Here is a 25,701-nt window from a genome sequence, read left to right as displayed (position 1 = left end):
CTTGAGGTATGATTCATCCCAAGGCAAAATTCCTCTCCAGCTGTAAACCTGTGAAGAAGGACAAGGTATGTGTTTCCAAAATACATAGGTGGGACAGCCATAGGCTAGTCATTTCCATTCCAGAAGGGAGAAACAGGAAATAAGAAAGCGGTGACAGGTGTCAAGCAAGCCCTTAACTTAGAAAGGCAAATTCCTTTAGATCTTAAATGCTCAAGGATAATCTTCTTTGGCTTGATACTCTGCCTCTGGACCCACTGAGGTGGCAGTCTTGCTTCTACCCTGGTGGCGGTAGAGCCCTGAAGGCTCTGGGTGGCCCAATCTCCAAGGTTCCACAGGGTCAACTTAGCCCGTATGCTCTGCAGCGTGGCCCTGCCTCCAAGGCTTTGGTTGGAGGCCATCTGGCCTGTTGAAATGGAGGCAGTGGCCCTGATGGCCCTAAAGATCTCTGAATTGCTTCGGGGTCTTTCTAACCTTTTCTTGAAGAACAGCGCGTGTTCACAGCCCAATAGCTCTATGGTACAGTCTTGCAGGATCTAAGAAGTCCAACAGCCTTCCTTCATCTCATCTCATTGTTCAAACTAGCAGAGTTTTTGCTGCTGATATAATTCCATCTCTATTCCTGACTTCTGTTGAAATGGCTGATTAAGTCTATGAGTCATACCCATGATCTCTTTATCAAATGGCTGTTCAGTGTTCTGAACAGTCTTCTCTTCAGAACAAACTTTCTCATTTTTTACAATAAGGATAGGTTGAAAACTTTCCAAATCTTCAAATGTTGGTTCATTTTTGGTTAACAATTCTTTCTGCAATTCATCTCTCTTCTTTCATACTTTAAGCAAGACATTACTTTAAGACTTTGCTTAGAAATCTCGTCAGCTAAATCTCCAATTTCATCACTTATAAGTTCTACCTTCCATAAAACAATAGAAAACAGTTCATCCAAGTTATTTGCCACTTTATAACAAAGATCACCTTTACCCCAGTTTCCAATAACATGTCCCTTATTTCCTTGGGAGCTATCACCAGAATTGCCCATAGTGTCCGTATACATGCACCTCAAGCTTCCATCCATCATTCAGTTCCAAAGCCACTTCCACATTCTTAGGTATTTGTTACAGCAGCACCTCACTTCTCAGTACCAAGATCCGTCTTAGCCAGCTTGGGCTGCTATAACAAAATGCCATTCTGGGTGGCTTAAACAATAGACATGTATTTCTCAAAGTTTTAGAGGCTAGAAGGTCCAAGGTCAAGGTCCAGATGATTCAGTTCCTGGTGAAGGCACTCTTCTTGGCTTGCAGAAAACTGTCTTCTCTCTGTGTACTTAGATGGCTCTAGTGCTTTTACTTCTTATTATAAAGGCATTAATCCCATCAGGAGGGCCCCACCCTTGTGCCCTCATCTAAACCTAATTTATTTTCCAAAGGCCCCATCTCCAAAAACCATCACATTGAAGGGTTAGGGATTAAACATATGAATTTGGGGGTGGGGACACAACTCACTCCATAACACATTTTTTTTGTAGGAATTTCATTAAATTATGTCCCCAGCATTTATAAGACATGTAATGCATCACTATGATCACATACAGAAAGAATATAGTTTTCCCCTAGTACTAGCATTATCAAACACTGGGTGCCTCCTTATCATTTGGTGTCTTAAGTTAGTACTTTTATGGCAACCCCATCAATGTGGAAGTGACAGAGGCAGGAGAGTGAAGTGGTGAACCTCTTCAATTCTGGGTCCTCTGCTCACTCAGTTGAGTAAAACTGCACACATTACTTAGCTTATGCCTCTATTCATTTGTAAAATAGTGATATATAATACTACCTTTCTTGCATTGTTTCATGAATGAAAGGAGGTAATGTGTATGATGCCCTTAGCTGAGCACACAGGAAGCATCCATTAATGTTATTAAAAAAAGACAAAGTGTATCTAAACATAGGAGCTATGGCGGCTGGCTGAGAGGATAAAACAGCACCGACAACTGGCAATCTCCAGGGAGTGCAGCACAGTGAAGGAGGTTCCATCATCGCTTTCTTTTTTTTTCTTTTTTATTATTATTATACTTTAAGTTTTAGGGTACATGTGCACAATGTGCAGGTTTGTTACATATGTATCCATGTGCCGTGTTGGTGTGCTGCACCCATTAACTTGTCATTTAACATTAGGTATATCTCCTAATGCTGTCCCTCCCCTCTCCTCCCACTCCACAACAGTCCCCGGAGTGTGATGTTCCCCTTCCTGTGTCCATGAGTTCTCATTGTTCAATTCCCACCTATGAGTGAGAACATGCGGTGTTTGGTTTTTTGTCCTTGCGACAGTTTACTGAGAATGTTTTCCAGTTTCATCCATGTCCCTACAAAGGACACGAACTCATCATTTTTTATGGCTGCATAGTATTCCATGGTGTATATGTGCCACATTTTCTTAATCCAGTCTATCGTTGTTGGACATTTGGGTTGGTTCCAATTCTTTGCTATTGTTAATAGTGCCACAATAAACATAACGTGTGCATGTGTCTTTATAGCAGCATCATTTAGTCCTTTGGGTATATACCCAGTAATGGGATGGCTGGGTCAAATGGTATTTCTAGTTCTAGATCCCTGAGGAATCGCCACACTGACTTCCACAATGGTTGAACTAGCTTACAGTCCCACCAAAAGTGTAAAAGTGTTCCTGTTTCTCCACATCCTCTCCAGCACCTGTTGTTTCCTGACTTTTTAATGATGGCCATTGTAACTGGTGTGAGATGGTATCTCATTGTGGTTTTGATTTGCACTTCTCTGATGGCCAGTGATGATGAGCATTTTTTCATGCGTTTTTTGGCTGCATAAATGTCTTCTTTTGAGAAGTGTCTGTTCATGTCCTTTGCCCACTTTTTGATGGGGTTGTTTGTTTTTTTCTTGTAAATTTGTTTGAGTTCATTGTAGATTCTGGATATTAGCCCTTTGTCAGATGAGTAGGTTGCGAAAATTTTCTCCCATTTTGTAGGTTGCCTGTTCACTCTGATGGTAGTTTCTTTTGGTGTGCAGAAGCTCTTTAGTTTAATTAGATCCCATTTGTCAATTTTGGCTTTTGTTGCCATTGCTTTTGGTGTTTTAGACATGAAGTCCTTGCCCATGCCTGTGTCCTGAATGGTATTGCCTAGGTTTTCTTCTAGGGTTTTTATGGTTTTAGGTCTAACATGTAAGTCTTTAATCCATCTTGAATTAATTTTTGTATAAGATGTAAGGAAGGGATCCAGTTTCAGCTTTCTACATATGGCTAGCCAGTTTTCCCAGCACCATTTATTAAATAGGGAATCCTTTTCCCATTGAATCCAGCATACAAACAGAACCAAAGACAAAAACCACATGATTATCTCAATAGATGCAGAAAAGGCCTTTGACAAAATTCGACAACGCTTCATGCTAAAAACTCTCAATAAATTAGGTATTGATGGGACGTATCTCAAAATAATAAGAGCTATCTATGACAAGCCCACAGCCAATATCATACTGAATGGACAAAAACTGGAAGCATTCCCTTTGAAAACTGGCACAAGACAGGGATGCCCTCTCTCACCGCTCCTATTCAACATAGTGCTGGAAGTTCTGGCCAGGGCAATCAGGCAGGAGAAGGAAATAAAGGGTGTTCAATTAGGAAAAGAGGAAGTCAAATTGTCCCTGTTTGCAGATGACATGACCGTATATCTAGAAAACTCCATTGTCTCAGCCCAAAATCTCCTTAAGCTGATAAGCAACTTCAGCAAAGTCTCAGGATACAAAATCAATGTACAAAAATCACAAGCATTCTTGTACACCAATAACAGACAAACAGAGAGCCAAATCATGAGTGAACTCCCATTCACAATTGCTTCAAAGAGAAAAAAATACCTAGGAATCCAACTTACAAGGGACGTGAAGGACCTCTTCAAGGAGAACTACAAACCACTGCTCAATGAAATAAAAGAGGATACAAACAAATGGAAGAACATTCCATGCTCATGGGTTGGAAGAATCAATATCGTGAAAATGGCCATACTGCCCAAGGTAATTTATAGATTCAATGCCATCCCCATCAAGCTACCAATGACTTTCTTCACAGAATTGGAAAAAAACTACTTTAAAGTTCATATGGAACCAAAAAAGAGCCCGCATCACCAAGTCAATCCTAAGCCAAAAGAACAAAGCTGGAGGCATCACGCTACCTGACTTCAAACTACACTACAAGGCTACAGTAACCAAAACAGCATGGTACTGGTACCATAACAGAGACATAGATCAATGAAATAGAACAGAGCCCTCAGAAATAATGTCGCATATCTACAACTATCTGATCTTTGACAAACCATCATCACTTTCTTTAGAACTGGTTCACTTCCCAAAAGAATGTCTCTTCACCTATTTTAAAAAGCTGCTTCTTTTGCTTTAAAAGGGCCCCAGAGGAAAATAAGAGGGGGGTATATCAGAAAAAGAAATATAGCAGAAAAAGTAAAAGGAGATAAAAATGAGCTAGTGGAAGAGTACTAACACTCCACTAGAACTTCTGCTTCTGAAATAGTGTTATTATTCTTCTGTCCTATTTTTCAGAGTATTTATAATTCATCAAGTCAGGCACATGAGACATTTGAGAACCTCTTTTTGCAATGATTTTTTCAAAAATTAGTAAAAAGTTAATGCTATTTTGTGTATATACTAACATGGGGAGAGGGTTGAGCACTTATTTCAGTGAGCCTTATTTTTTCAAATAGATTGACTGAAGTTACTGTAAACATGTTTTATAAACACTGTGATACATGGCTCTGATTATTTCCTTTTGAAAATTTTGAGTTGGGCAAATATATTCTCTCAGATACTCAGTTTAATTTTGTGAGTAGTCTGTACCAGCTTTTTGCTCTATAAATTTTGCAGTAGTCTTTAGCCAAAAGCAATAAAATCTGACCTACTAAGTCTAACATCATGAACTGTTTGTAATCTTGTTCTTGACTAATACTTTAAGTTACTTTTGTGTAATTTACCAAAATACATTCCTAAACAAAAAAAATCTAATTTAAAATGCATTTTATTGAATATAAATCCATATCACCAATCAGATTCTCCTTCTAAATGGAACGTTGCTTTTATTCATTCTGTTGCTAAGATACCTCAACCTAAATTTAAAATATAAGCTTTCATATTTTTTTTTCCAAAATAGTCTTATATTAACTCTCCGCTTTCTTCCTTGGCCCAAGAGTTATGGAAGGGACTTAAGTGAGTGTTATTAAGTGTTTAAGTGTTTGGGTAATTTTCTTAAAAAAAATTCTGGCTCTTTCAATGTATTATGAAATAATACATTATGAAAATATAATCTAGCTGGGCGCGGTGGCTCACACCCATAATCCCAACACTTTCGGAGGCCGAGGCAGGTGGATCACTTGAGGCCAGGAGTTCGAGACCAGCCTGGCCAACATGGCGAAACCCTATCACTACTTAAAAAAAAAAAAAAAAAAAAAAAAATTAGGCTGAGCACGGTGGTTCACACCTGTAATCCCAGCACTGTGGGAGGCCAAGGTTGGCAGATTTACTTGCGGTCAGGAGTTCAAGACCAGCCTGGCCAACATGGCGAAATCCCATCTCTATTAAAAACACAAAAATTAGCTGGGTGTGGTGGCACACACCTGTAATCCCAGCTACCTGGGAGGCTAAGGCAGGAGAATCGCTTGAACCTGGGAGACGAAAGTTGCCGTAAGCTGAGATCACGCCACTGCACTCCAGCCTGGGTGACAGTGAGACTCTCTCAAAAAACAAGCAAGCAAAAAACCAAAAATTAGCTGGGAATTAGCCGGGTGTGGGGGCCCACGACTGTAATCCCAGCTACTGGGGACGCTGAGGCATGAGAACTGCTTGAACCCAGGAGGCACCACTGCACTCCAGCCTGGGTGACAGAGTGAGACCCTGTCTCAAAAAAAAAAAAAAAAAAAAAAAATCCTGTGGTTGGCTGATTCCTCTGTGAGAAATCCATGTACCCATGTACCCATCTCAATTTAGATTTTGCCCAAATATCCCCATATCAGTGGACTCTTTCCTGATCTTTTCCCTCTGGGCAGAACTGACCACTCTTGCCCACACTTTTTAATTTTTTCTTAGTTTTTGAGGCAGTCTAGCTCTGTCACCCAGGGTAGAGGGCAGTGACACAATCTCAGCTCACAGCAACCCTCCACCTCCCAGGTCCAATCAATTCTCCTTCCTCAGCGACCAAGTAGCTAGTATTACAGGTGCTCGCCACCACGCCTGGCTAATTTTTGTATTTTTAGTAGAGATGGGTTTTCACCATGTTGGCCAGGCTGGTCTTGAACTCCTATACTCAAGTGATCCGCCCGCCTCAGCCTCCCAAAGTGCTGGGATTACAGACGTGAGCCACCATGCCCGGCCCTTGGCTACACTTCTATGGTAGCACCTTTGACACATTAGTACACACACACACACACACACACATTTTAACATATCAAGTTCCTTTAGTACAGGTTTTCTTATTTACCTTAATGTTCCCTATATCTAGCAGAGTACATGGAAAATACACAATACTTTTATATGAATAAAAAGAGAGAAAAATTTCTCTTATGTGTTAAGCCAGGATAGTAGCAGTAGACTCCCAGGAAAGAGATGCAGGGCAGGACTGGCACAGCTAGTCATACTTGATCTTGATGTATCAAACAGATGAGTCATTCACAATTTATATTTTAATAATGAAAATTCCTGAGGCAAAATTTTGTTATAATAGTAAAATAGTATCTGAAAAGACGAAAATTTTATTTACCTAATGTGATCCATTGTCCAGAAGAATCTGAAAGTAACTTCAAATTGGGAATAACATTTGGGTCTTTGAAAAAAGCCTAAAATACAAATTTGAGGGGAATAAGTTAGATATTTTATTATAAAGGATAGTAAAAATTAACATAAGATAACTATAATCTCGTTTAATTCAAATAGAAAGGACAATTTTAAATTGGTAAAATGTCTGAGTAATAAAGAGTTTATAAATAAATGAAGTTTTATTACATTCGAGTTGGAACAGTATGAACATTGTGTGTCCAAGTACAGAAGTCTTTGGAACTTAATTTAGAAAATAATGATATACAGTAAACATTAGGGGGTTATATAATTTTGAAAACTTTGTTTTCCTTCAATCTTGCTTACTGAATTGCCTTAGTAACAACTCACATACTAGATCTAAATCCAAAAGTAACTGTCACTTTAATTCTTTCCAAAAGGCATGTAAAAAAGTGAAAAATCTAACTTCCTAAAAATGAAACGTTTTCTGTACGGCAAATGACAACAAAGCAGGTAAGAGTTTTAGTTCCAGATCCTTTTGTAGTTTATGAGCATGATGACTGGGTTTTCGCAGGTATGTGTGAGATGTGCCATCCTCGAACCTTGTTATGATGCCGGCATATTGTCAGTCTGACATGAAAGAAGAAAAAAATATATAAAATAAAAAAGAGCTTTAGTTCTAGGCACCAGCAGCTGACTCAAGCTGAAAAGGCAGAAGAAAATTTATTAGAAGCATCTCAGGGAGTCCACAAAATGTTCCGGAGGTGGAGGGCATCAGGTTGAAGGCTGGACCCGGGAACAATCCAAAATCATATGCAGAACTGCCCTCATGAGGAAGCTGTCACCCTTGCTGCAGCCCCACCAAGCACTACAGTTGATCTTAGCCAAAAGGCTGAGAAGCGATAGCCCCATCAAACACTAGAGAAAGCCACCATCACCCCTTTCTCCTATTCAAGTACTAACCAGGCCCAACCCTACTTAGCTTTCAATATCAGGTACATTCAGGGTGGTATGGCCATAAACATCAAGTACTAACCAGGCCCAATCCTGCTTAGCTTCCAACATTCAGGGTGGTATGGCCGTAGACATCACCATCACTCCCTTCTAACCTAGGCCATTGCTGTGCCAGGTCTGTCTGGCCTGAAAGTGGTCTCTGCCACTACCTTTGCCAAAGAAATGAATTCTGTGTGTGCCTCCTTCTTTAAGTTGCTCACTTCAAAATTCCAGTCTTGCACTGATGAGTCTGTCTGTAAACCTAGGTCCCACGCTTACGATCTGGATGCAAGGGGGTTCCTTGCATTTTGGGAGGTTTCACTTGGACTTCCCAAAAGTTACCCCCAAATTGCATGGTTGTTCAAAAGGTGCTGGACAGCCAGAAAACATAATGTCTGTGAAGAGCAATAAATAAAAGAAAAATAATAGACTGAGAGAAGATATTTGCAACACATATGTTAAAATGGAGAAACTGACATCCTAGTGATTAAAAAAAAAACCAAATGTAAGAAAAACTGACAAACCTAAATTTTCTTTTGCCTTTTCAGCTTGAGTCAGCTGCTGGTGCTTGGAATGAAAGTTTTTTTTTTTTTTTTGAGATGGAGTTTCGCTCTTGTTGCCCAGGCTGGAGTGCAGTGGTGCGATCTTGGCTTACTGCAACCTCTGCCTCCTGGGTTCAAGCGATTTTCCTGTCTCAGCCTCCTGAGTTGCTGGGATTACAGGTGTGTGCCACCATGCCCGGCTAATTTTTTGTATTTTTAGTAGACAAGGGGTTTCACCATGTTGGCTAGGCTAGTCTCGAACTCCTGACCACAGGTGATCTGACTGCCTTGGCCTCCCAAAGTGCTGGGATTACAGGCGTGAGCCACCGCACCCAGCCTAGCTCTTTTTTATTTTATAATTTTTTTCTTTTTTCATGTCAGAAGGGTAATGTGCTGACACCATCACAAGATTTGAGTGTGGCACATGTCACCAAAGGATAAAAATAGGCATATAAAAAATAAAAATAGGGCTAGGCGTGGTGGCTCAGGCCTATAATCCCAGGACTTTGGGAGGCCAAGGTGGGTGGATCACTTGAGGCCAGGAGTTCAAGATCAGCCTGGCTAACATGGCGAACTCCGTCTGTACTGAAAAAATACAAAAATTAGCTGGGCATGGTGGCACACTCCTGTAATTCCAGCTACCCGGGAGGCTGAGGCATGAGAATTGCTTGAACCTGGGAGGTGGAGGTTGTAGTGAGCTGAGATTGTGTCACTGCACTCCAGCCTGGGTAACAGAGTGAGACTATCTTAAAAACAAAAACAAAAACAAAAGCTCAAAAAACAAACAAAAAAACCCCACAAATAGCCAATAAACTTTAGGAAAAGATGCTCAATTTCAAGAGCAGCGAAAGACATGAAAATAAAATCCAGAAGATACCACTTTTATCCATTACATTGCTAAGATTTAAAAAGACTGGTAACTTTTGGTGAGAGCACCAGAAGACATGCACTTTCACAAGCTGCTGGCAGAAGTGTGAATCTTTATAACCCTTTGGGAAAGTAATTTGCTATTATCTTGAACAATAAAAACATGCATATCTCATCCAACAAACTCTACTTTTGGGTTCTGAAACCACCAGTGGATAAGATTTAGGTATAAGGAGTTTTTTGTTTTAATATAGTATTGTTTGTAGTGTCAAAACTTGGAAACAATTTCAATGTCTAGCAGTAGAAAAACAGTTGAATTAAATATAGTCCATCTGTATCAGACAGAATGCAGCTATTGGAAAGGAAGTATTAGAATAGAATGTAAGCTCCCTAAGAGGAGGGGTCCTGTTTTTCTTATTCACTGCTATCTCCCAGGACTTAGAACAGGGCCTAACATATAGCACTTACTAAATAAACATCCCCTGAACAGACTATGTATTGATTTTGAGGAAAAACTATAAATACTTTCAGTTAAAAAAGGGTAGTTTTAGGGCCAGGCGCGGTGGCTTATGCTTGTAATCCCAGCACTTTGGTAGGCCGAGGCGGGCGGATCACGAGGTCAGGAGATCAAGACCATCCTGGATAACATGGTGAAACCCTGTCTCTACTAAAAATACAAAAAATTAGCCGGGCGTGGTGGCGGGTACCTGTAGTCCCAGCTACTTGGGAGGCTGAGGCAGGAGAATGGCATGAACCTGGGAGGCAGAGCTTGCAATGAGCCAAGATCGTGCCACTGCACTCCAGCCTGGGCGACAGAGCGAGACTCCATCTCAAAAAAAAAGGGTAGTTTAAGAGTAATGCGTATGGCCAGGTGTGGTGCCTCACACCTATGGTCCCAGCACTTTGGGAGGCTGAGGCAGATCACTTGAGGTCAGGAGTTCAAGACCAGTCTGAGCAACCTGGTGAAACCCCATCTCTACTAAAAATACAAAAACTTAGCTGGGCATGGTGGTGTGCACCTGTTGCCCCAGCTACTCTGAAGGCTGAGTTGGGAGGACTGCTAAAGCCCAGGGGAGTGGAGGTTGCAGCGAGCTGAGATCGCACCATTGCACTCCAGCCTGGGTGACAGAGTGAGACCCCATCTCAAAAAAAAAAAAAAAGAGTAACGCATGTGATAAAACAAAATAAAACCTCTATACATTTATGTGAGCATAAAGAAAAGTATGTAAGAATATGTATCATAGGCCGGGTGCGCTGACTCATACCTGTAATCCTAGCACTTTGGGAGGCCAAGGCAGGCGGATCACGAGGTCAGGAGTTCAAGACTAGCCTGACCAACATGTTCAAACCTTGTCTCTACTAAAAACACAAAAATTAGCTAGGCGTGGTGGCACGTGCCTGTAATCCCAGCTACTCAGGAGGCTAAGGCAGGAGAATTGCTTGAACCCCGGAGGTGGAGGTTGCAGTGAGCTGAGATCACACCACTGCACTCCAGCCTGGGCGACACAGCGAGACTCTGTCTCCAAAAAAAAAAGAAGAATATCAAACTACTTGCTTCGGAAGTGGTGGTTACAGACTCGTGGTAAGAGGAGGGTTGAGAGGGTAGGGAGTAGGAGTAGACTGGGATAAGACTGACATTTTCTATGAATTATTCTTTGTTGTTTAAATTGTTACAATAAATACTTTCATTTTCTCAACATTCCCTTCAAGTGATCACTCACTTTTCCTTCTTGAGAGAGGAATACCTTCTTGAGAGAGGAATCTAAACTGTCTCACTTTTTTTTTTTTTTTTTGAGACCAAGTCTCGCTCTGTCATTCAGGCTGGAGTGCAATGGTGCGATCTCAGCTCACTGCAGCCTCCACCTCCTGGGTTCAATAGATTCTCCTGGCTCAGCCTCCCGAGTAGCTGGGACTACAGAAGTGCGCCAACACACCCAGCTAATTTTTGTATTTTTAGTAGAGACAGGGTTTTGCCATGTTGGCCAGGCTGGTCTTGAACTCCTGACCTCAGGTGATCCATCCATCTCAGGCTCCCAAAGTGCTGGGATTACAGGCGTGAGCCACCAAGCCCAGCCTCACTTCTCTTATCTACTTCTCATTCCTCTCTATCTGGTTCCGGCTCCTATCACGTAATGAATAGTACCTTTGACTTCCTAATACTAAAATCCAATGGACAGTGCTTGCCCTCATGGGCAGGCAGATAGTAAGAGAGGACACAGTAACATGCCATGTACACTACAAAAAAGTGCAGGTGCTATCAAAGTACAAAATGGGCAGACATAATCTAATGGCATTGGGAAGAAATGTTAACATAGAAAGAACATTTAGGTTTAGATCAGAAAGTTGAGTAGGAGTTAGCTGGGCAAAGGGGTATACTGGTAAATGTTTAACAACTGGCCACTCTTCCTCCCCCAAAAAGCCCTGATTATAGCGTTTGCCTGTTTCCGTGGTGGATTTCAAGTTGCCAACAGTGTAACAACCAGCAAACAAAGATTCCTGACAGTCTAGCAATCAGGCTCTCCTAAACTGGTTCCAGTATGCCACTGGAATTACCATTTTTTAAGGGAGAGAAAATGGTAAGTGTGAAGGCTGTAAGGTGAGAAGGGATGATACATTCCGTTCAAGGAAAGTGAAGAGGTTTGGTGTGACCCAGAAGCAGCAATGGTCAGATAAGGCTGGCGAGTTAAATTGACCTTGTAGTCAAGTGAAGAATTTTAATCTTGATCTAAAATTGATCTAGATCTTGATCAGTATTTTGATCTAAGGGCAGTGGGAAAACACTGAAGTTCTTTTTCTTTTTTCTTTTACAATTTTATAATACGGACAGAGTCTCACTTTGTTGCCCAAGCTGGTCTCAGACCCCTGGCTTCAAGTGATCCTCTTGCCTTGGCTTCCCAAAGAGCTGGGATTACAGGCATGAGCCATGGCACCAGCCACACTGAAAGTTTTTTTTTTTGTTTTGTTTTTTTTTTTTTTTTACAGAGTTTTGCTCTTGTTGCCCAGGCTGGAGTATAATCGTGTGATCTCGCCTCATTGCAGCCTCCGCCTCCCGGGTTCAAGCGATTGTCCTGCCTCAGCTTCCCAAGTAGCTGGGATTACAGGCGCCCGCCACCATGCCCAGCTAATTTTGTATTTTCAGTAGAGATTGGGTTTCTCCATGTTTGTCAGGCTGGTCTTGAACTCCCGACCTCAGGTGATCTACCCACCTCAGCCTCCCAAAGTGCTGGGATTACAGCCATGAGAGCCACTGTGCCCAGCCTTTTTTTAAATTTTATTTTTTAATTAATTATTATTATTTTTTTTTTGAGAAGGAGTTTCACTCTGTCACCCAGGTTGGAGTGCAATGGCGCAATCTCAGCTCACTGCAACCTCCACCTCCCAGGTTCAAGTGATTCTCCTGCCTAAGCCTCCTGAGTAGCTGTGATTACAGACATCTGCCACCATGGCCACCTAATTTTTGTGTTTTTTAGCAGAGATGGGGTTTCACCATGTTGGTCAGGCTGGTCTCGAACTCTTGACCTCAGGTGATCCACCCGCCTCAGGCTCCCAAAGTGCTGGGATTACAGGCTTGAGCCAGTGAGGCTGGCCAGACTGAAGGTTTTTAAGCAGAGGAAAGAGTTATCAGAATCATCTATTTTTCTTTAAAGTTCATTCTGGCTGCAGTGTGGAGAATGAATTGAAGGGCTGGAAAAACACTGGCTAGGAGGAAGGTTACTGTTGTAATCATGGAAGAGCTGATGTCCTCATCAGTCAAGGAGATACCAAGTGGGGAGGTAGAGAAGTAGATGGATTTAATGTTATTTAGGAGGAAGAAACAAATGGAGAAGGAAGATGACTCCTGGGATTTCTCTTCATGAAAAAACATTTAATAAATGCTATTTAACAAGAAAGAGAACAGAGAAGAGATGTGAGCTGAGGATTATTTACAAATGTCTACATTATGCCAAGCCAGACACAGTCCCTGTTCTTATGGAATTTACATTCTAGTGGTGAAGAATTAAAGGTAAACACATTTTTTTTCAAAAAGGTATCATATATACTTAATTGTAAAAAGATAAATTTTCCCCAAAGTTATTTCTAGACAAAAAGCAAGTTGCCTTATGACATTTTAGTCTTTCAAATAAAAGAATATTCACGCAAGTATTTTAATTTATATAATGGTACATTTTGAAAAAGACACATAAACTGGAATTAACCTCAATTAATATTGGTTTTGAATGCATTTTACGCCTTCTGATAGAATCTATTAAAAAAAGAAAATTTAATTCAGATTTAGTAATTATTCCTGGAGGTTATTAACTTAACAGTTACATGTTAGATGTCATTATAAATGGAGCAGCAGGTCAACTGGCCTGCAGTGAATTGACCTAGAACCAAAGGAAATGAGTCTTTATAAGGGACCCTCAAATAAGGCAATGCAAGTTACGTTATTGAGATTACAATTATATGTCTAATAAGTGAATTTTTAAAAAATGTCCTAATACATGTAAATTGCATTTCTGGCTTGTTATGGAATTTCCAGTAAGGCATTAGAAGAGATTTTCTGTATCTCAACTTTAGGAAAGCTGACTGTGCTTTGGAAAAATATAAGATGATTCCTAAACTAGTTACAGTAATAACAAAGATACTGATGTCAAAATGCATGTGAAAATGTTAAATAAACTTGTTTCATAAAATGTGAAAGTAGGCTGGGTGTGATAACTCACACCTGTAATCCCAGCACTTTGGGAGGCTGAGGCAGGAGAATTGCTTGAGCCTGGGAGTTTGAGACCAGCCTGGGCAACATAGTGAAACCCTGTCTCTATTAAAAATAAACAAATAAATAAATAAAAATGTGAAAGTGGAAAAAAGATAAGTTTCTCTATTTTTAATTTTCTTATTAATTTAATTTTTACATCCAGCATGCATACTGGACAGACAATATTTCTAAATTATTTAAGTATATATTTGACTATATTATCTATCTGGCAGACTGATGGTTTCTAGTTCAATATCAATTCTTTCTTCCTTAAGGAATCCCATTTTTATTTGGGACAGCAATGTGCTCAGCTTAGTCTGCATTTCCAGCCTCCCTGGGATGTGGGAGGCCTAAATTCTGGTCACATGCCTAAGTTCTCATCATGAGATGTAAGCAGAAGCGTTGCGCAGGCTTCCAGGAAAGCTCTATAAATTAAGGCGCTTCCTTGCAGTTGTTTATGTGGAAAATTCTCCTTATCATCCCCAGTCCCATGGTGAAGATGTCAACACTATATACTGAGCCCAGAGCTTTCTTGAAATCCAAAGTTAAATGTTATATTCAACTATCTAGAATACTGCCACTTGTATGTACCTCAAATTCAGCACGCCTAAAACTGAACTCATTTTCCTTGTAATTCTTCCGTGTTTTCTACACATTTAATGGCATCATCAGCCACTCAAGTCAACCAAGCCACAAACTTGGGAGTCATACTACATGTCCCCCTCTCCTTTACTCTCAATATCTTACCATTCCTTAAGCCTTTCTCCTAAATCTGGGCCATACTGGTACTCAACATTATCATGTAACTGTCTAGAGGACAACAGTTTCCAATTTAGTGTCACTACTTCCTGACTCAGTCCTAACAACTCACCCTCCACACTTCTGCCAAGGTGATCTCAATATTTTAACATTTAAAGTCTTTCTTAAAACCTTCTCCTTCTTAGCCAGATAAAGTCAAAATTTCTTTGCATGGCACAAAAGGTCTTCTGAAATATTATCCCACTCATCTCTCCAACATTATCCTTGCCACTTCATCTACCTGATGAATTCCTACTCATCTTTCAGGCCCCGCCTTAAGAGTCCTGTCTTTTATAAATGCTCTTCTGACCACCTCAGTCAAAAATGATCACTTTCTCTTTTGTGCCACCAAAGTACCTTATGCCTCTGGTATGTATTGTATCACTTCTCTCTCTGCAATGCAAATTTTGGTATTTCCCTCGCTTTGTGTCTATTCATCTAATATAGACCTAGGAACTAAAGAAATGTTTGCCAGATAAATGTTTCCTTCCATCCATTTATCATCTCACAAATACATTTTTGGAACATAATTTGTTTTTAAATTGAAAGGGAAAATTCAAAATCTGGAATTCTAGTTTAAACAATACCCTCTGTTCAGTAATGAGTTTTTGTAGTAGAAACAGCATGGTTTCTAGAGTCAAAATGCCTGGGTTCTGCCCTTTGCTGAATGTTTTTGCATAAATTACGTAACCTTTCTGAATTTTAAGCTATAAAATGGAAGTCAGAACACCAAACTTGGCAGATTGTTGTAAAGATTAATGATAAATGTAATATAAAAAGTGCTGAAAGCTGAATCTGTGCACACTGGAGTCACTACTGCTATAGAAAAATACTTCATAAAGTAATATAGAAATTTTTTTTTTTGAGACAGGTTCTTACTTTGTCACCCAGGCTAGGGTGCAGTGGTGCGATCACAGCTCAAGCAATCCTCCCACCTCAGCCCCCCAAGTAGCTAGGGCTACAGGTGTGTGCCACTGCACCCAGCTAATTAAAAATTTTTAAAAAAACAGCCACAGGGTCTCACTATGTTGCCCAGGCTGGTCTCAAACTCCTGGGCTCAAGTGATCCTCCTGCCTCAGCCTCCCAAAGTGCTGGGATTACAGTTGTGAGCCACCATGCCCTGCCTCAGACTTTTTTTTTTTCTTAACATTTCTAGCTCCCCAAACTATACATGCCTTGTAAGCTGGGATCAGGTCTCTTCATATTTTTAATACCCTCTAGAGGGACACAGTAAATATTCAACAACTATTTATTGAATAAATGAATTATATTAAAAGTTTTACAGTATTCTAAAATTCAGTGACCTCGAATCCTCATCTTTAAAAAAAATTATAGACAGCCAGTACTGGTATAAATAAAAAATATAAAAAACTACACAATAATCTAACCATGAGTATTTGAGAAATGTTATTAATGTCATTATCAGTAGCATTATTAATGGCACTATAACACTATCTTAGGGAAAGGGAGATAGATTTAACCAATTTACTCTCTGTTATGGGTTGATAGTGTCCCCCCAAAATTTACATCCTTCCTGAAATATCACAAAGTGACCTTAGTTGGAATTAGGGTTGTTGCTGATGTAATTAATTAAGATTAGGTTATGCTGGGCCCTTAATTCAATATGACTGGTGTCTCTATAAGAAGAAGAGATGTAGACACATGAAGGGAAAAGGCTATGGGACTGACAGGAAGAGAAGAAAGTGCTGCAGCTGCAAACTAAAGGATGCCAAGTGTGGGTGGCAACCGCCAGAAGCCAGGAAGAGGCAAGGATGGATTCTCCCCTACAGGTTTCAGAGGAATGATGGCCCTGCCAGCACCTTGATTTAAGACTTCCAGCCTCCAGAACTATGACGCAATCCTACCTAATGTTCTCCTTTCTCCATTTCCTCCTATTTTCTTTACTGCCCTTATCACTATATGAAATAACCAGATTTTTTTTTTCATTTATTGTAGTCTTGCCAAGGCCTGTACAATCTTTGACAGCTGGGCTCTTGTCTTGTTCCTCCTTGTATCCCCAGCACTGGAAGGAATTCCTAGCACATGATAGGCCCTCAGGAATTGTTTGTTATGCCAAACTATAAACCACAGTCAATGCATGAAGGACATGAATGGCAGAGAATGAAGATAATTTCATAAACCATAACAGTATTTTCCATTTGACTGAGGAGAAAAAAAAAACAGGATTGAAAATAATGGACTAAATTTTAACAAACACACCAAAACTTAAAACTCTCAAGTGAGTTTTACCTCTCTCAAAGTAGTCACCTCTAGTAGTCAAAAGACTTATTCAAATCACTGTGCTACGGCTTCAAACTTTTTTGGGGGAATTCCTCATTTGGAACTGCTGGTAGAGCCTGAAGCCCAGTTCTCAGAGTGGGTGTGATGTTGAGAAAAAAATCAAAAGTAATTTGGAGCTAGTAAATAAAGCGGTGATAAAGCTGTGTGATAATATTTAAAGTATTTTAAAATGAGGTGTGCCTATTTAAAAAGAGAGGCTGGGGGTGGTGGCTTACGCCTGTAATCCCCAGCACTTTGGGAGGCCAGGGTGAGCGAATTGCTTGAGCCCGGGGATTCAAGACTAGCCTGGGTAACATAGTGAGACTCTGCCTCTAAAAAATTTTTTTTTAATTAGCTGGACGTGGTGGCCTGCACCTGAAGTCCCAGCTACCCAGGAAGCTTGAGCCCGGGAGGTCGAGGCTGCAGTGAGCTGAGATGGTGCTACTGCACTTCATTCAGCCTGGGTGACAGAGAAAGACCCTGTTTCAAAAAATAAGTAAATAAAACAAAATAAAATGAAACAAAAATAAACAAAGGGAGAAACTAATCTTCTAGAGAGCGCGCGATCTTCCAGAACTGCAAAGTTCCCTGAAGCAAGATACAAGATGCTGAAAGTAGAGAAAGAATGAACTAAATGACAAATTTATGATGGGTGATTCGAAAAAAAATCATTTGCACCTTTTATTACTCCCAAAAGCCAAGAAAACGACGTCACTAAGGAATGGCGTGTTCACAAGTATCTATGCCAACGTGGGGGGAAGTTTAAAAATGGCAGAGACCCAGGGAACTCTCCGACCCCCATACTAACCATAACGAAATCATCCTTCCGATAGGCCTGAAAGGTCTGGTCAAAGCCGAATGCCTGCGCCTTGATTCTGCCCAGCATGGACCTGGGGCAGAGGAGGAAAAAGAAATCATCTGGGGGCTGGCACCCCCTCAGAGCGCACCGATAACCGATCCCACCCACAGTATCCGCCCTGCCCGGGTGGTTCGGGGTTCACTCAGGAAGCCTCAGGGTTCACTCAGAATGGCGCCGACCCGCGCGGGCCCCTCGACGCCCGGCCGGCGCCTCCACAGCCGCGAAGACGAAGGGCCTCTTCTCTCCCTGCGCCTCGGTTCCTCACCACTGGCGGAGCCGGCTGGTGATCTCCTTAGAGCTCAGAGACTGGAAGGTTTTCTGAGGCAAGAACCTGAAGTAATAGCCGCCCAAGTCCCCGAGCTCCCCAGTAGCCATAGTGCTCTCGGCTGCGTAGATGCCTGGGCCGTTTCCATGGAGACGCGGCGGCCGTCGGGTCGGAGCGACGCTGCGGGGGCGGGGCCACACGTCTCTAGGGACCCAGGGGTTCCGGCCTTGCCGCAACGGGTGCAGGGAGGGAGGTCAGCCTGTCTTTCGCAGGAGCTTGTGCCACTCCACTCCCCCACCCCGGGCTTGGCGGTCAGGGAAACTAGGGGTCGGGAATGGAGACAAATTGCCAATCGATACTTGTTGACATTAACTTTTAATAATAATTACTCAGCATGGGTTAATGTTCTAGTCTCAAGAGCTATAACCTCAGATTTACAGTTATCTACGTTTGATGACTCAAACGTTTCTGAAGAAAAGATTATTCTGAATTAATTAGGTTTATCTATTTTGGAAGACAAATGTCTACGTGACTACTTAGGAAACTATTCTGTTTTACCATCTGTTTTTTTTTTTTTCCTTAAAATGTACATTTGAAGACCAAAAAAAAAGTTTCCATACACAGTACAACATGCTGTTTATTTATTTTTGTTTTTTTAGACCACTTTTGTTCTGGTATGCGTGCTGTTTAATAGAAAACACACTTTTCTTATTTTCTATTGAAAATTATCTTCGTTTCTACTTTTTTTTTTTTTTTTTTTTGAGATGGTGTCTCGCTCTGTTGCTCAGGCTGGAGTGCAGTGGCGCGATCTCGGCTCACTGCAACCTCCGCCTCCCGGATTCAAGTGATTCTCCTGCTTCAGCCTCCCGAGTACCTGGGATTACAGGCTAAGTTTTTGTATTTTTAGTAGAGACAGGGTTTCCCCATGTTGGCCAGGCTGGTCTCGAACTCCTGACCTCGAGTGATCCGCCCGCCTCGGCCTCCCAAGGTGTTGGGATTACAGGTTTGAGCCACCGCGCCCGGCCTGTTTCTATAGTTTTTATTTTTGCCTTATAGCTGTGCATTTGGACTTCAGAATGGAGGGATAGTTCTTTTCCATGTCGTTGCTTTCTCTCCTTTTCCCCTAGCCCTTAAGAACTGACCTTGATTATTTTTTAACAGCATTAGCAGAAGAAAAGACAGGGAACAAAGACAAAAAAGAGAAACAGAGGGAGAGATAGATAGATTATTCCTTTTCATTGATGTTTAGTATTCTGTTACTTGACTATACTACAGTTTATCCTTTTGGGCTGTTTCCTCTTTGAGGTTATTATGAAAGCAGCTATGAAGATTCCTGTGTATGCCTTTAGATGGACTTATGCACCATTTCTGTTGGAAATACATCCAGGATTGGAATTGCTCAGTTACATGGCATAAGTATGTCTAGCTTTACTACACACTGTCAAAAAGTTTTCTAAAGATCAGTTTACCTCCCAACCAGCAATGAATGAGATTTCCCATTGTTCAACATCCTTGCTAACACATAGTATTGCCAGTCTTTTAAAATTTTAGCCATTCTAAGGAGGTTGTATTAATTTTTTATTGTGATTTCAGTTTGCATTTCCTTGATAGTTAATGTTGCTGAGCAACTTTGCAATATGCTGGGTCATTTGTATATCTTCTTTAGTGAAATGCCTATTTGAGTGTTTTGTCCATTAGGAAGAAGAAGGGTTGTCAGTCTTTTTCTTACTAATGTTTAGGAAGTTTTTATATAATATGGATAAGACCCCATTGCCAGGTATACATATGGCGAACATTCTCTTTGCTTGTAGCTTGCCTGTAGCTTTGATGCTCAGAAATTCTTAATTTTAATGAAGTTGAGTTTATCAATTTTTTATGTGTCAGGTTTGATTTCTGCCTAAACAAAGTCAAGAAGATAGTCTTGCATTTATGTCCATAATCCATCTCAAAATAATTTTTTAAAGCTGAAGATTACTTCTTTCCCTGTGGTTTTTCAGTAGACCCAGCTCTATATGTTGGTAAGACTATTTCTAATCCAGTGAATTGCTGTGGCACTTAAAAAAAAAATCAAGTGACTGTTTTTGTTCTTTCTAGTCAGTTTATTGGACTGTCCTTACACAAATGCCACATTATGTTAATTACTGTAGGATTATATAAAGAAGTGATATCTGATGGTATAAGTTGTCTAGCTTTGTTACTCTTTTTCTTCAAGATTGCACAGGCTGTATAAATTTCTGTATAAATTTTAAATTGGGTTTATCATTTTCCATCAAAGAAACCTGATGGGATTTTTTTTTTTTTTTGAGACGGAGTTTCACTCTTGTCACCCAGGCTGGAGTGCAATGGCCTGATCTCGGCTCACGGCAACCTCTGCCTCCCAGGGTCAAGCGATTCTCCTGCCTCAGCCTCCGGAGTAGCTGGGATTACAGGCGCCCGCCACCACGCCCGGCTAATTTTTGTATTTTTAGTAGAGACGGTGTTTCACCACGTTGGCCAGGCTGGTCTTGAACTCCTGACCTCAGGTGATCCACCTGCCTCAGCCTCCCAAAGTGCTGGGATTACAGGCGTGAGCCACCTCTCCCTGCCAATCTGATGGGATTTTAATTGGAATTGCATTGACTATCTAGATGAATTTAAGGAGAATTAACTTGTAACGATATTGTCTTCCAAGCTATAATAAATATCTATGTATTTAGATCTTTAATTTCTGTCAACAATGTTTTATAGTATTGAGTGGATGAGTATTGATATCTTTCATTATATCAATGATTCTCAACCAAGGTTAATTTGGCTTCCCTCAGGGACACTCAACAATGTCGAGATATGTCCCAACTGAGGTGAGGAGTGCTGTTGGCATCTAGTGGGTAGAGATCAACTATCCTGCTAAACATCCTGCAATGTACAGGATAGGCCCCCACAACAAAGACTGATCTGGCTCAAAATGTTGATAGTACCAAGGTTGAAAAACCCTGTGTTAGGCCGGAAGTGGTAGCTTATGCCTGTAATCCCAGCATGTTGGGAGGCTGAGGCAGGCAGATCACTTGAGGCCAGGAATCAAGACCAGCCTGGGCAACATGGTGAAACTCTGTCTCTACTGGAAATACAAAAACATTAGCTGGGTGTGGTGGCACATGCCTGTAATCCCAGATACTAGGCTGAGGCATGGGAATCACTTGAACCTAGAGGTGGAGGTTCCAGTGAGCTGAGATCACACCACTGCACTCTAGTCTGGGTGACGAAGTGAGACTCTGTCTCAAAAAAAAAAAACTGCATCTTTTTGGTGCTATTATAAGCGATACTTTAAAATGCTTATTTTCTTCCTGTTGTATTATATAGTTACACAATTTATCTTGTATATTGATCTTGTATCCGGACACCTTGCTAAATTATCTTTTTATTTCTCATGGATTGTTAGTTTTTTTTGGAGCTTCTATATACACAATTGTGGTATCTGGTTATAAGAAGAGCTTTATTTCATTTTGTTTAATATTTGTGCCACCCACCCAGCTGCCGCCAATTACTTTAGGGTGCTGGCTATGATGTCCAGGATAATGTTAAAAAAGAAGTGGACATTCTTGCTTTGTTTACAACATCATAGCAAAAAATGTTCGGTTTTGGGTTATTTTTGTGTTTATGTTTATTTTTTGATTAAAAAAATTTTTTTACCATTACATAGCGTATAAACTGTAGGTGTTTTAGTTGATACCTGTTATCAAATTGAGAAAATTTCCATCAATTTTTTTTGAGATTTAAAAAATTATGTAAAAGTGTTAATTTTTTTCACATTTACCAAATTGACCATATGTTTTTTCTTCTTTATTCTGTTAATGTAGTAAACTAATTTTTTTTGTTACTGTGAAGCCAACTTTGCATTTATATAATAAGCCCCAGTTTGTTATATTTTTCTTTTTATAAAGCACATTATTAAATGTGATAATACCATGTTTAAGATGTTTGATTTTATGTTCATGAGAGATACTGGTTTGTGATTTTCCTTACCTGTTATATGCTTGTTAAGTTTTACTACTATTAATGTTTTTCTGACCTCCTAAAATGAGTTGAAAAGTTTTGTCTAATTTTCTATTGCTAAACTTTTTTTTTTGTTTTGAGATGAAGTCTTCCTCTGTCGCCCAGGCTGGAGTGCAGTGGCACGATTTCGGCTCACTGCAACCTCCGCCTCCTGGGTTCAAGCAATTCTCCTATCTCAGTCTCCTGAGTAGCTGGGATTACTGGTGTACGTTACCATGCCTGGCTAGTTTCTGTATTTTTAGTAGAGACTGGGTTTCTCCATGTTGACCAGGCTGGTCTTGAACTCCTGACCTCAAGTGATCCGCCTGCGTCGGCCTCCCAAAGTGCTGGGATTACAGGCGTGAACCACCGTGCCCAGCCTAAACTTTCTATAATATTGGTAATATGTATTTCTTAAATGCTTTTTAAAATTGTGCCAAAAATAAAACTCCATCTATGACTGTTATAGTTTTTAAGGAATTTGAACACCTCATCTAGATTTTCAATTTTATTAGCATAATATTATTTCTTAACATTTAAACACTTATCTTTTAAATGTTTGTGAAATCTATGATGGCATTTTTTTTAGTTTTAATATTGATGCTTTATATATTTTCTTTTTTTCTTGTCCAGCCTTGCCAGTGGTTTATTGATGTTATTCTTTTTTTTTTTTCAGATGGAGTTTAGCTCTGGTTGCCCAGGCTGGAGTGCAATGGGGCGACCTTAGCTCACCACAACCTCTGCTTCCCAGGTTCAAGTGATTCTCCTGCCTCAGCCTCCCGAGTAGCTGGGATTACAGGCATGCGCCCCCACGCCGGCTAATTTTTGTATTTTTAGTAGACACACGGTTTCACCATGTTGGTCAGGCTGGTCTCGAACTCCTGGCCCCAGGTGATCCACCCGCCTTGGACTCCCAAAGTGCTGGGATAACAGGCATGAGCCACTGTGCCCGGCCGTGGCCTTGATGTTATTCTTGACAACCAACCAACTTTGGCTTTGTTGAATTTCTGTATTGCATGTTTGCTTTCTACTTAGTTGATTTCAGTTATCTTTATTGTTTTATCCTTCTGTTGAGTTTAATTTGCTGACCTTTTTCTAGGTTATTAATTTCTAAGCTGGGATCATTCATTTTTGACTTTTTTTTTTTTTTTTTTGAGACAGTCTCACTCTATTGCCCAGGCTGGCATGCAGTGGTGTGATCTCGGCTTACTGCAACCTCCGCCTCCTGAGTTCAAGCGCCTCTCCTGCCTCAGCCTCCCAAGTACCTGAGATTACAGGTGCGTGCCACAACACCTGGCTAATTTTTGTATTTTTAGTAGAGATAAAATTTCACCATGTTGGTCAGGCTGGTCTCGAACTCCTGATCTCAAATGATCCATCTGTCTCAGCCTCCCAAACTGCTGGGATTACAGGCGTGAGCCACCATGCCTGGCCAATTTTTGACATTTTAAATGATATATGCCTTTAAAGATATAAATAGGCTGGGCGAGGTGGCATACACCTGTAATCTCAGCACTTTGGGAGGCCGATGCAGGTGGATCTCTTGAGCCCAGGAGTTGGAGACCAGCCTGTATAAAATGGTGAGATCCCAACTCTACTAAAATTTCAAAAAAGTAGCCGGGTGTGCTGGTGTGCACCTGTAGTCCCAGCTACTGGGGCGGCTGAGGTAGGAGGATTGCTTGAGCGTGGGAAGTCAAGGCTGCAGTGAGCCATGATCATGCCACTGCACTCCAGCAACGAGAGTGGGCAACCAGAGTGAGACCCTGTCTCAAAACAAAACAAAACAAAACAAAAGATATAAATAAATAGCTTACATTATTTTAGTTACATCCTGTATGTTTTGACATGACATATTTTCTTCAACATTCAGTTCAAAATATTTTCTACTTTCTAATAGAGTTTCTTATTTGATGAGTTATTTCAAATATGTTTAATCTTAAGCATTTAGAGATTTCTATTTTTCATTTTGTTACTTATTTCTACTTTAATTCTACTGTGGTCAGAAAACGTAAAACATAATCTGTATGATTTCAGTTCTTTCAAATTTATTGAGACTTATGGTTTTGCATATGGTTTATTTTGATGACTAATCTATGTACACTTGAAAAAGATATATATTCTGTAGTTAAATTTGGTGTCATATATATGGTAATTGTTCTGTTCAAATATTTTATGTTTTCATAGGTATTAAGTTTGCTTTTCTTAACAGTTACTGAGAGAGGAAGTTTAAAATCTGTAGTGGTTATTGCGGATTTGTGTACTTTTTGTTTACAAAAATTTATAAATAGGCCAGGTGTGAGGCTTAGCCCCGTAATCTCAACTCTTTTCAAGGCCGAAGTAAGAGGATCTCTTGAGCTCAGAAGTTGGAGACCAGCCTAGGTAACATGGCGAAACCCTGTCTCTACAAAACATAAAAAATTAGCAGGGCATGGTGGGGCATACCTGTAGTCCCAGCTATTCTGGAGGCTGAGGTGAGAGGACTGCTTGAGCCCAGGAAGTCAAGGTTGCACTGAGTTGCAATCAAACCACTACACTCCAGCTTAGGTGTGTGTCTCAGTCAATCAATCAATCAATCAATCAATAAAAATGTTAGTCATTTCTTTCTATTGCAATTAACCTTTTATCAATATGAAATACCCCTCTTTGCCTATTGTAACAGTTGTGCTTGAAAACCTACCTGTATTAATATAGTTACTACAGCCTTTTTTGATTAGTATTTTCATGATATGTCCTTCCATCCTTTAACTTTCAGCCTTTCTGTATCTTTATATTTATAGAGTCTTTCTTCTAAATGGCACATATTTGGGGCTTATTATTCTTTAGCAAGCATTTGTCTTTTAAGTAGATTGTTTAGTCCATTTATGTTACTGACATGGTTAGGTTTAAGCTTATCATTTTGCTCATGGTTTTCTAATTCTTTTCTCCTTTTATCCAAAAGTAGGCAAAATCGAAGGAATAATAAAGTACTTTTATTATTCCATTTTTCTCCTCTTAGGTTTTTATTTAACATTTTATTGTAACTTTTTATGGTTACCCTAGAGATTACAGTATGCCTCCTTGATTTATTATAGTCCATCTTAAATTAGCATACTTACCATATTTCAAGTAAACAGATATCTTTTTTTTTTTTTTTTTTTTTTTGAGACAGAGTTTCACTGTTGTTGCCCAGGCTGGAGTGCAATGGCACGATCTCGGCTCACCGCAACCTCTGCCTCCTGGGTTCAAGCGATTCTGCCTCAGCCTCCCAAGTAGCTGGGATTACAGGCATGTGCCACCACACCCAGCTAATTTTGTATTTTTAGTGGAGATGGGGTTTCACCATGTTGGCCAGGCTAGTCTTGAACTCCTGACCTTGTGATCCACCCACCTTGGCCTCTCAAAGTGCTGGATTACAGGTGTGAGCCACTGCGCCTGGCCTAATTTTTGTGTTTTTAGTAGAGATGGGGTTTTGCCATGTTGGCTAGGCTGGTCTCAAACCCCTGACCTTGTGATCCGCCTGCCTCAGCCTCCCAAAGTGTTGGGATTACAGGTGTGAGCCACCGCACCCGGCCAAGAATCTT

At 40.5% G+C, this 25,701-nt stretch overlaps 1 protein-coding gene and 1 non-coding gene across 3 annotated transcripts in view; one reads left to right on the top strand and one right to left on the bottom strand.

The window, feature by feature from the left end:
* Nucleotides 1-18,451, bottom strand: part of CFAP300 (cilia and flagella associated protein 300) — a 38,862-nt gene extending 20,411 nt beyond the window's left edge. For both annotated transcript variants that reach the window (XM_055272907.2, XM_055272908.2), the window contains exons 1-3: nucleotides 18,134-18,451; nucleotides 17,818-17,899; nucleotides 6,778-6,853 (exon numbers count right to left, since the gene is read on the bottom strand). In XM_055272907.2, the coding sequence (XP_055128882.1) occupies nucleotides 6,778-6,853; nucleotides 17,818-17,899; nucleotides 18,134-18,243 (268 nt within the window). In that variant the 5' untranslated portion in view covers nucleotides 18,244-18,451. The remainder of the gene's footprint in view (nucleotides 1-6,777; nucleotides 6,854-17,817; nucleotides 17,900-18,133) is intronic.
* Nucleotides 7,324-7,427, top strand: LOC129479988 (small nucleolar RNA U13). Its single transcript, XR_008656902.1, has one exon. It is a non-coding gene; the product is annotated as a small nucleolar RNA U13 (small nucleolar RNA).
* Nucleotides 18,452-25,701: the final 7,250 nt, after the last annotated feature.

This window comes from Symphalangus syndactylus, chromosome 3 (assembly GCF_028878055.3).
Source record: "Symphalangus syndactylus isolate Jambi chromosome 3, NHGRI_mSymSyn1-v2.1_pri, whole genome shotgun sequence".
Lineage (NCBI taxonomy): Eukaryota > Metazoa > Chordata > Mammalia > Primates > Hylobatidae > Symphalangus > Symphalangus syndactylus.
This window is presented reverse-complemented; position numbering and strand designations above follow the sequence as displayed.